We start from the raw sequence: 12015 nt of genomic DNA on the forward strand, positions 1-12015 counted from the left end.
TATCATCCAGAGAGAATTAATATTAACATTTTTGTGGTGTGCTTTTTTTCCATACAAACGTTTAACACAAAAATGAGATCATGTTGAGCTTTTCATAACCTGTGTTTTCACTTAGAACACTGTGCTTAGCTTATTTTTTCATGAGATTAGACATTTGACATCATATTTAATATCTGCATCTTGTCCAACATGAAAGTAATATATTTTATTTGTCCAGTCCTTTACTGTTAAATATATACTGTGTTTCCAGTTTTTCAGGAGACAATAATAAGCAGTATCTTTAGAGATAAATAGTTGAATATATCCATGGTATTTCTTTTTTTGTTGTTTTTTAAAGATTTTATTTATTTATTTACTGAAAGAGAGAGAGAGAGTGGGAGCATAGAGGGAGAAGAGTAGAGGGAGCGGGAAAGAGAATCTTAAGCAGACTCTGAGCCCAGCTCGGAGCCCGATGTAGGGCTCAATCTCACAACCCTGAGATCATGACCTGAGCCGAAACCAAGAGTTGGACACTTAATGGACTGAGCCACCCAGGTGCCCTCATGGTACTTCTTTAAGATAACTTTTAGAAGTAGGTTTGGTAGGCAAATGCAACAGTTTATATGCCTGCCTTCAAAAATGAACACCTAAATTAGTTATTTAAAAAAATTCACAAATCCTCATGGTCTTCAACTTTCTTTTGTAATTCAGTAATTCTCTAAAAACAAAATCACAAAACAACTTTCTGGCTCTGTTTTTCCAAGTTTATAAGATTTTTCCATAATGATACTTTTGTAAAAAAACTATTACAGAAAATCTTTGTAAATGATTGTGCTGTGGAGCTCTTGTTTTTTCCTGCCTTCTGCTGTTGCCTAAGATCTGGGAGTGGCTCTTCAACTTTGTACTTATTTGATCTTTGATTCTAAAAAACAGAGAATTTTTGAAAGTAATAGACTTTAAGTTTGTTTTAAACAATCACTCTATTTGAACAGTGTGTAAATATGGATAGGTATTTGACTTAATTCTGATTTTTATTTCATGGCTACATCATTGATTAGTTGGAATTCCCATAGGGAAAAAATAGTCAATGTAATGCTTATTCCCATCGTTCTTTTGTAATTTATGAATACTCATTTATAATGTGACCTGATCCTTAAGAGTTATATTTCACTTCTCTGTAGTCCATGCAAAGAAAGTTTGTTCATATTTCTAGTTATTATTTTAAATCGAATTAAAAAAAAACAAGTCAAGGAAATTTCTGGTAAAATCATACCACTATCTATTGAAATATTTGCCCTCTTTCTTTATTTCTACCCTCCCCCCAATTAGAACTCAGAGATGTGGTTCAAGCGACACAGTATTGCCATTGGAGAGGTGCCAGCTTGCCGTCTCGTCTACCGCAGACAGCTGACAGAGGCCAACGTAGAAGAGATATGGAAGTCTATGACATTAGCATAGTATGTGCATTTGATGTTAATGAGAATTTTCAGTATTGTCTGTTTTGCTTCTCTATTACTCTCTGCATATTTAAATTTCTGAAATTATGTTTTAAAATCTTTGTATTAGGGTTGCCTGGGTGGCTCAGTCATTTAGTGTCTGCCTTCAGCTCAGGTCATGATCCAAGGATCGATCCCCACATCGGGCTCCCTGCTTGTCAGTAAGCCTGCTTCTCTCTCTTTCACTCCCCCTGCTTGTGTTCCTTCTCTCATTGTGTCTCTGTCAAATGAATAAATAAAATCTTTTAAAAACATAAATAAATAAAAAATAAAATCTTTGTATTATTTGTAGCGATGCTGCTTAGCCAACATAATTTAACTGAATTCTGGAAATTTTCTATTGTCATTTATATAATAGTTAAGAATAGAAATTTAAAAGTTCTTGAACTTTCTAGTAACTCTGAAGTTTGATGTTTAATGAAGCACAATGGTAAATTTGGTCTTCTAGATATTTGTTATACTATAGGTAACAAAGTAAATGATGTCATAAAGCAAGTTTTATTCCCCCTTCACAAACATACTAGTAGCAATTTCTCATCCCTGAATAAGCTGGTTTTTGTTTTTTTAATTTCTATACTTATGAAATAATTTTCTTGGCATTGAAGGTATTATGTTATTAAATTAGTGGAGCAATCTGTTAATGATCAAAGGATCTTTTAAATTTTTTTCATCATATTAAATTTCTAGCTTTTTTGCCAAAGATTGGATAAAATGCATGAAAATGACACATTTTAAAGATTGATCTTTTATATGCCAGGTTTTTGGGTAATATTAATTTTTTAATTTTTTAAATTAATTAATTTTTTAAAAGATTTTATTTATTTATTAAGCAGGCAGAGAGGCAGGCAGAGAGAGAGGGGGAAGCAGGCTCCCCGCCGAGCAAGGAGCCTGACATGGGGCTCAATCCAGTACCCTGAAATCATGACCGGAGCCGAAGGCAGAGGCTTACACCCACTGAGCCACCCAGGCACCCCTGGGTAATATTAATTTTTTAAGAAAAGTAATTAATTTAATTATGTATATTTCCAGTTTACAGAAAGTCCTTGGCCTGGATTCTTTGGAAGAAGTCTTAGATATTAAACTGGTTAACTCCAAGTTCATCATCCATAATGTGTATAGTGTGAGCAAGCAGGGAGTTGTCATCCTTGATGACAAGTCAAGTAAGTACATAAAAACTATTCTGGTTCCATTTGACCCACTATGTTGGCTGCACAGGTCCATCCGCTTCTTTATTGACCCTTCCTAAACCCTCAATAATTATACCCCCTCATTATGTATAGCCTTGTCTCACTATCTCTTGCCTTTTAAATAATTGTGTGGATTAAGGAAGTGTTGAGGAAAGGTGAACATCCAGGAGTCAAAGCCTCAGCACAATCCATCTGGAGGCTAGTTCAATGTTAGCCACACTGGGCATTAATTAGTTTTGTATTCACAGAAAAATCCCTGAATAGTAAGTTTAAGACCTGAGTGCTTGAGTCAGTTTGTGACTGACTGGATATTGGAAATTGATTTTAGGTTTCAAGTGGGTCTGATTGATTTTCGGTTCTCACTGACATTTTCATTATGGTGTCTCTGTGGTAGATTTTCTGGGACAGTCTTGATTTATGTCATTTTTTTTCTTGTTAATAAAGGTAGCCCTTTAAATGCTGAAGGTGCTTTAATTTTTTAATACCTTTTCTTCCAAGCCAGTTTACAAGTCAGGAAAAAAAGACATTTAGCAGTTGCCTATCCTGGTTTTTTTTTTTTTTTTTAATTTGGAAAAACAAGGATACAGTACCTGTAGTGGGCCAGAATCCCCAAGCTGATTTTAAAGCTTTCTTCTCTTGAATTGGGGAGGGGTCAGAATTGGATGGATTTTTTGGAATGGTTCTTTTTACTTCCAACCTTTGATTCTCGGAATAGCTGGAACTAGAATGACATTTGGATGGGGGAAGATGGTACAGTACTTTTAGGTTTTTATAAATTATTATTAAATTTAGGGCTGGAGGCTCCTGGGCAGCAAGACAGAACTCTACCTGAAGGAGCCTGCGCAGCTGTGAAAGGGAAAAAGGTTTTTCTAGGTCCCGATTCCTGACAGTAGCAGAATGTGTCTTCGAAACTTGAAACACCTCCTCTTTTATGTAGCCTCTATATTGGGAATGGAGGATCCAAGCAAACAGAAATAAATTTATGACTTTGTGAGTTGTCAGGTAAATATCAACCTATACAATTAAATTACATAGAATGATGGGGATATTTCCTTTGAAATACATCTAAAATCCTTCCACATTCTTTGAGTAGAGCAAACATTAATACTTTTACCTACTAGTTAGATGATCAGTCATCTTTTGTCTTAGCAAGTTCTTAGAAAGAAGAGCACTTCCACAAGCCTCAGGTTCATTAGAGTTTTAATACAGTTCGACCAGTGTCTTTGCAGTTTTTCACAGAGTGAAGGAAATGGAGAAGTAGAAGCATGAGTGCAGGGCCATCTCATCAGATATCTGCGTCAGGACCAGGAGGGAAGGAACTCAGGAAAAAGGCTCAGCTGGGATTTTTTGTAGCAATGTTAAAAGTTATTATTTTAAGGCTGCCCAAAAACTAATAGCCTGTATTAGTCTGTCAGTGAAAATTCCTTGCCTAAAACATTTTGAAAATTGAAACATGCAAAATGATACTTATATTGAACAATGGACATAGAGAGTTTACCCCTTTGTGGGGAGGGGGGGGTTGGTGAACTGAATTCACAAATATAGTTGGTAACTTATTTTTTTACTTTTTGTCTTTTCCTTCTTTAATTTTTAGGGTATCTGGTTAGTTTGTTTGTTTCTTCAGAATAAACTATCAAATTCCTGCTTTTCACCAAAGCTTTAAAAGGTGCATCTTGTCCTTTGCGAAATTTACAGGCATGGTCTGTACAAGTCCATGTTGTGACACTGCTCCTAGGAAAACTTTCCAGTGCTTAAACATGCCATTCTGTTAATAGGTGATGTGTAATATATGATTGGCAGATATGTTCATATTATTTGGGCAGGTTATACATTCTTATGATTCTGTGTACGTATATAATTCCTTGAGTTATATGTAGTGAATCAGATAATCTTTTTATTTTCATTTCTCTGCAGAAGAGCTTCCTCATTGGGTACTGTCAGCTATGAAGTGTTTGGCAAATTGTAAGTACTAATTATCCTCTGTTTTATAAGATTAACAGAAAATAGTGTCCTGAATTAAAAAATATTTTTGTTCAATGGCCTGAACATTGATTTCATACCTGTGAGGCTGACAGTTAATTATTTTGGGACCAGTGTGCTTTTAGTGAATTTGTGACTTGGTGAAAGGTCTGAGTTACAGAACATTTTTGAAGGAATGTTGTTCTTCTCTTTTCTGGTGAATATAATCCCACGACGGATAAAATCCGTACTGTCTTCTGTTTCATCACAGTGAAGAAAAATTAGTTATATTGAATATAATATTGTACAGATAGCTGCCTGTTGACAATTTATACATTTTTATTTTTAAAACCTCTTTTTTAAAAAAAATTTCTAAAATATATTCTCAATTATACCCTGTATTTACATCTCGGTGTTCTCAGCAGATCCTATCTACTATCTACTATTGACACAGTCTACTATTGACATAAAGAGATGTTTCAGAAGACTAGGCTGATTGATAAGCAGGATGGTTTGGAAGGAAAAGAACTTTAATGTGGAGAAACAAGGGATATTTCAGTTATTGGATGTAAGACGGGGCCTGAATTGTGGTGGTCCTTTGAGGATTTGCACAGGCTTCCACAGTCCCTTTCATGGGCATAGATATTCACTTCACTAGATATCATAGGCACTGTAAAGAATGTGTATTATAGTATCTCACTAACACTGCCATTTTTCTGGGTATTTTTTTTTTTTAAGATTTTTATTTATTTATTGAGAGAGAGGTAGTGAGAGAGAGCATGAGCGAGGAGAAATTAGAGGGAGAAGCAGACTCCCCATGGAGCTGGGAGCCCGATGCGGGAATCGATCCCAGGACTCCGGGATCATGACCTGAGCCAAAGGCAGTCGTCCAACCAACTGAGCCACCCAGGCGTCCCTTCTGGGTATTTTTTAAAAGGTTTAATCCAAAGAAGGGATTCTAATAGTAAATGGCTTACCAAAAGCAAGGGATTTTAATAAGAATAATTCCAGTTATTTTGGCTGCTGACTAATAATGGTGATATTTGGTCTATGGGGTCTTTAAGCCTTACAGATGGCCTCAGAAAGGAACCTTTTGGGTAGGGCTAGCATGTATATATATAAGTGTAATAAAATTTTGAATTTGTAGACTCTGAATGATTTGTCTGGTGTTAGTTTTGTCTGATTATAGAATGAAATTAAGGTAACTATGCAGTTTATTTTAGGTAATCTCAGTCATAGTATATGGACAATGTTTATATACTATCATTTTAAATATGAAAACCAATTATTAGCTTGTGTGAAGCCTAAAGTTTTCTGTGTTTAACTATTAAATTTTCATTGGTTTTTGCTTAATATTTTGGAAACTCTAAGATGTAGAGTGGTTCAGGTTGGGAGAATGCTTTTTATTCTTCCTGCTCAACTATTTGAAGTAAATTAAATTTAAATTATATCTTTGGCCAGAGTTGGCAATGATGAAATAGAAGGTATAAATGCAAAGTTAAATTACCCTTTTCTGAATTCCTGGCAAACCAAGGATTTGGAAGTTGATCAGCTGGGAAAGAATAGAGGAAACTGGTAACAAATCTAGGCTACAATATGTTCTATAATGCATATGAAGACGTGGTTGTGATATAGATTTTTCAGTGATGATCAAAATGTAGTGAAGAGTACAATTTTTCCCTCAAGGGAGTAGTAAACATAAAGCCACAGAAACTTCTGAAAGAAGAATAGACTAACTGGAATTACTCAACAATGGAGGGGGAAGATGTAAAGAGCAACTTCACAATGTTCTCTGCATGTGTGAGATGTCTTGTGGAAGGTGGAAGTTCTCAGGAACAGGGACATGGCTCACGTGAATTGAGTGCAGTGCTTTGCAGGTAGTTGGCATATCCATAAGAATGCTTGTTTGTCAAAGGAAAAAAAAAGGTGATCAAAGGGCAAGCACGTCTTTTTTTTTTAAAGATTATTTATTTATTTATTTGACAGAGATCACAAGTAGGCAGAGAGGCAGGCAGAGAGAGAGAGAGGAGGAAGCAGGCTCCCTGCTGAGCAGAGAGCCCGATGCGGGACTCGATCCCAGGACCCCGAGATCATGACCTGAGCCGAAGGCAGCGGCTTTACCCACTGAGCCACCCAGGTGCCCCAAAGCACGTCTTTTTGAATAGTTTTGTGACGTTATTAAGTTTTCCAAATTCTCATTGGCCTCCCAAATTTACTTGAGTCTTTCAAAGTCATGACTTGTTCCTTGTCGTTCTTATCCTTATTGAGGCAAGTTTCCCATTAAAGTAATCTAATAGGGGACAACAGAAAGGATAGGCTGGCTGATTTACAGGATATTTTGAAGGCCTCTGCCTCCTTTTCTGCAAATTTGCTACTCTCCTTTTTCTCGCAGGCCCATTGGTAGACCAATATACTCATAGGTCTGGGTACTTTCATTGTTGGCCGGCCTCATGGTTGGCCACAGAATGATGGACTGATAGGAAATATAAAAACAGTTAACTGTGTTTTTCTTCTTTGTGCATGTAGATTATAAGGATTCAATAAAGAAAAGAAAAAAAAAAAACCAGATACAGGCAACACTTCTATGCATGTTTTTAACAAGAATGATGAAATGTTCATAAAGGGACACTGCTTACACACTGCTCACAACCGCTTACCATCAATCGCTTACTTCTCTGGGAGGGAGTAATTCAAGACAATGTGGATTGCTTGCTGAGTCATACCAAGCTAATGATTTTAATTGACTAAGCTTGGGGTATTTCAGAGGAGGAAGCAAGCAAGAATGGTGGCTCTGTTGGCTGCTAAGTTAACATGGTACCACAGATAGGTCTTTTGTTATTTTCATTTTAGTCAATCAAATTGAGTTATTTCATAAGAAGTATACAGAATATTGAAAGGTAAGAGGGTTTTTAAGGAGACCAACAAAAAGCCATTTTCATGTGGTTCCTTCCGTTGGACTTGTAATACAAAGGCCCAGAATGTTTAACTGGTTTTTTTTTGGTTTGATCCTTTATCTTTGGTTGGAGTGGTTCTGAAGGAAGGGTTTCTTTCAACTTTATTGGTTTATCTTTTGTTTCCCTGAGAATAGAGATCTGTTTGGTTCTAGTTGTTTAGTCTTCTGTTCTGTGGGCCCAGAACTGACCAGTGCACTTGCATTCCTTTCTTCCATGCTGTCATGGAAGTTGAGAGGACTAGCCAAACTGCTCTTCATGAAGCTGCTTGCCATTTCCCTCAAGGCATGGGCAGATCCGGTTTGTCTCTCCACTTGGTAATGTAAATCTGTGGTCTGTGCTTGGTTTCTTGGAGGTGTTTGCTGCCATTTCTATAGAGATCTATGCATTAGAGCTATGCATTCTTGTTTTTCTTAGAACAAGAAGAGTTTTTCTTTGGTCCCAGATACAACAGAATCTTTGCCTTGCTTCTGCTCAGTGTATGGCTGGGACCACATTGTTCCAGGCGTCTTATAGTTACTGCAACTTTGGAATATGCCCTGCTTGATACACTAACTTTTGAAGGTTGGCTGGAGATCAGATAGTGAGTTTTATAGTTAGAATGAATTATAGGACATAATGTTAAAATCATCTTTTTTGAATATCTTTAAGAAAAAGAGTAAGTTTTTATTAGTTTGAAGTAGTTTATTTCAAGGTAGAATTTGATTAACTCAGCTCTGACTCTAGGATTTCATAATACAACAATGATAAAATAATGAAAAATTTTGCAAATTGCCATATAACTTGCTATTACATATGTGAGCTAATTATCATCTTGATCAACTGTGTAAAGACTAGGAAAATGAATATTTCACAGAAAATAATCATCATCTACATTGAACAAAAATTTCTTTCAGAAGGACAGAAAGATTGGGTTTCTGTTAAAATGCAAGTAAGCCATGATTTTCCTCATTGTTTTATAATTATCATTTAGACATAAAGAATATTTGTGTAAGCAAATGTATAATGTCAACTTAGATAATGCTAATTTCCCCCAACTTATCTGATCTTGGTATCTGTACACACCATACATATGCATAGAGGCTAATTTTTTGACATGGTCATCCCATTAACGTTTCTCTCTCTCTCTTTTTCTAATAGGGCCTAATTGTTCAGATTTGAAGCAGCCTATGTATTTAGGATTTGAAAAAGATGTCTTTAAAACCATAGCAGATTACTATGGTCACTTGAAAGAGCCTCTACTTACATTTCATCTTTTTGATGCCTTTGTCAGTGTATTAGGTAAGTTGGAATATAATGAACATGTGTCTGTGTTATTGACATTGAATCATTTCATTTTTCTGTCTTGAGACTTCCATTAGTCAAACCTCCATAGCATATTTGTTTTTGTTTTAAAGATTTTATTCCTTGGGGCACCTGGGTGGCTCAGCGGGTTAAGTCTTTGCCTTCAGCTCAGGTCATGATCTCAGGGTCCTGGGATCGAGCCTCATCAGGCTCTCTACTCAGCAGGGAGCCTGCCTTCTTGCCCCCGCCCTCTGCCCACCTCTCTGCCTGTCAAATAAGTAAATAAAAAATCTTAAAAAAAAAGATTTTATTCATTTATTTGAGAGAGAGACAGACAGAAAGTGCAAAAGAGGGAGCAGTCATGAATGGGGTGAGGGTTAGAAGGAGAAGCAGGCTCTTTGCTGAGGTGGGAGCCTGATGACGACAATGGACGATGATGATGAGGAGGGATGGGTGGATGTGGAGCTCCATCCCTGGACCCTGGGATCATGACCTGAGCTGAACACAGGTGCTTAACTGACTGAGCCACCCAGGAGCCCCTCCATAGCATTTTTGAGATAAAAACTGATGAGGTGTTTGCCTGGTTGCAGTCCTACTGTATGAAGGAGGAAAAGAAAATGGTTGAGCTCTGTCAGGAAACTCACAGCGAGGGCCAATAGTTTTCACTTCTTAAGAAAGAGTAATATACTGTTGTCATTTTTAAACAAAAATGTACAACTTCTGTGGTAGAGAAGAATGTAAATTTGACATTTACTGTTCAGAGTAAATCTACTACTCTGGATATGCCTTCATGAACAGTCAAGTTATGGGAGAGGTATTTTCATTTAGAAAGCTAATTTCCTTTCATAGAAGGGACAGGTTTTTGTAGGACTATTTGTTATTTGTGACATGACAAATGAATATGGTAACTTTATCATTCTCTGAAATGTGTTCCTATTCTTCACATAGATCTATACTTCAGAATTTACAGTATCAAAAAAGCAGGGTAGAAAGGAAAAACAATCCACATTATTGCTATAGGTCTTTTTTATATTATTCCTTTCTTGTTGGATATCAGATTTTCCTGTTGCTATTGTGATTGTTCAATAAATATTATTGCATTATTGTCAAACTATTTTAATGACCATATCATTGTATCAGTATCATGCTCCGTTATGTAAATTTATGAGCGGTTGCATACTCTTTTTCCTGAGTACTGTGGGGTTTAGCCATCTTTTCCTTCCCTTCTCTTCCCTTTCTCCTCTTCCCATCTTATTTTCTTCTTAAAAGTATGGTTGCTGCCATAGTATCCTTATAAAATATTTGAATAATGTACCTGATCTTACAGTACTTTAAATTTTAAGATTCTGTAGGTTTTCTGATAAGGAACAAAACACAACAAACTCTAAACCATGTGCATAAGAATGAGTGTTTTTAAAGAGAGATTAATATTGGGAACAGATGAAACGATTAGGCCTGTTACTGGAGTTTGAGACCACTGGTCGTCTTGGTATTTTGTGTTCAACCAAAGAGGATGGAGGGCTTCTGTCCTTTTGAACATCATGTCTAATGACAAATGCTTGCTGCTCTTTAATATGCAAATGGACTCACTGAACCGATTCTCATTTTAGCCACTTACTACCATCATGCCACTGGTAAAATAAGTATTCTAAGAATTGTATTTTTTAAATTTATTTATTTATTTTGGAGACAGAATGAGAAAGAGTGTGCGAGTAGGGCGGAGGGTCAGGAGAGGAGAGTGTGTCTTAAGAAGACTCTGCGCTGAGCTAAGAGCCTGATGTGGGGCTTGATCACACAATCCTGAGATCATGACCTGAGCTGAAACCAAGAGTTGGACACTTAACCAACTGAATGACCCAAGTGACCCTAAAGACTGGATTAAAAATTACTTCTTAGGTTTTCATCTCATTTTCCATTTTCATAATGTTCTGTGGTAAAAATGATCTGGTTTGGAAACCCAAGTACTTGGAAGGTTTTTTAGAAAATAAATTCCTATTTGAATCAGTTGTGTTCATGTATTACTGGTCCGTTACGCCACCATTGACCATTTTGATCTCAGCTAGGAATTAAAGCTGATTATTTCCAAGTTGATATCAGAATCGGCCACCCTCTAAAATATTACTTATACAGGGTTTAGAGAAAGATGGACAGAATGGAGAATTTATGGCAGTTTGGTATCAGTAAGAATAATGTGCGTAGATTGTCAAAGTGTATTAACCTTCCCTGATGCAGTCCTTCTCAAGTGAACATGTATAAGATAGTCTTCACTGAAAACCATTTATTTTAAATCCTATTTAGTCAAAGAAGAAGCAGAAATGTTCTATTTCTCTCCTAGATTATCATAACTTGATCACTATGTGATTAACAAAAATCATCTGGTATAGCAATCCTGTTAAAGTCTGTGGTAAAAGGTAATCTGTATATGGGTATGTACAAGCCAGACACATAGGTTGAATCTCAGTGGGGTTGACTCATTTCTTCAAACCTTTTGACTTACTTGGATTACAGTAGAATGCTACTAGATAAGTAAGTAATAAAGTAGATAATCAGTCTACTTTGTATAGAAGCTAAAAATTCTACAGCACTTTCAGTGGAAATGACTTTCAGTTTAATAATTGGATTTTTTGAGGTTTATTCCTTTACTTCCAGAATGAGATAAACCAGCCTGATGCAAAACCTGTGACCTTGAGAGCCATTAGTCACTGATAGTGAAGCAAAACATCTGAGAGTTCTTAAAGGAAAAAAAAATATTTTTGAACTAAAATGATTTCATTTGGGTCAGCAGTCTGACCTAACAACATGACTGTATAGTAATTCATCTTCATTTCCAAAATGGCAGTTTCTTTCTTTCTTTTCTTTTTTTTTTTTAAGATTTTATTTACTTATTTGACAGACAGAGATCACAGTAGAGAGAGAGGGGGGAAGCAGGCTCCCTGCTGAGCAGAGAGCCCGATTCGGGGCTCGATCCCAGGACCCTGAGATCATGACCCGAGCTGAAGGCAGAGGCTTACCCCACTGAGCCACCAGGCACCCCCAAAATGGCAGTTTCTTATTAAGACCAGAATTTGGCTGACTCTTAAATGGGGTGAATGAGGTCTAGCATCCTTCACTCACACTCCACATATACCCTGGAACCCAGTGAGCTGTGTAGCCTGCCAT

General features: G+C 36.6%; 1 protein-coding gene across 1 annotated transcript in view; it reads left to right on the top strand.

Moving 5' to 3' along the window:
* Window positions 1-12015, top strand: part of DEPDC1B (DEP domain containing 1B) — a 78430-nt gene that overhangs the window by 39285 nt on the left and 27130 nt on the right. Inside the window, exons 4-7 of the mRNA XM_004744603.3 lie at window positions 1309-1436; window positions 2505-2635; window positions 4577-4624; window positions 8713-8853. Of these exons, the coding sequence (XP_004744660.1) occupies window positions 1309-1436; window positions 2505-2635; window positions 4577-4624; window positions 8713-8853 (448 nt within the window). The remainder of the gene's footprint in view (window positions 1-1308; window positions 1437-2504; window positions 2636-4576; window positions 4625-8712; window positions 8854-12015) is intronic.

The sequence above is a fragment of the Mustela putorius genome, unplaced genomic scaffold (genome assembly GCF_011764305.1).
Source record: "Mustela putorius furo isolate JIRA1106 unplaced genomic scaffold, ASM1176430v1.1 tig00000145_pilon_pilon_pilon, whole genome shotgun sequence".
NCBI classification, from domain to species: Eukaryota; Metazoa; Chordata; class Mammalia; order Carnivora; family Mustelidae; genus Mustela; species Mustela putorius.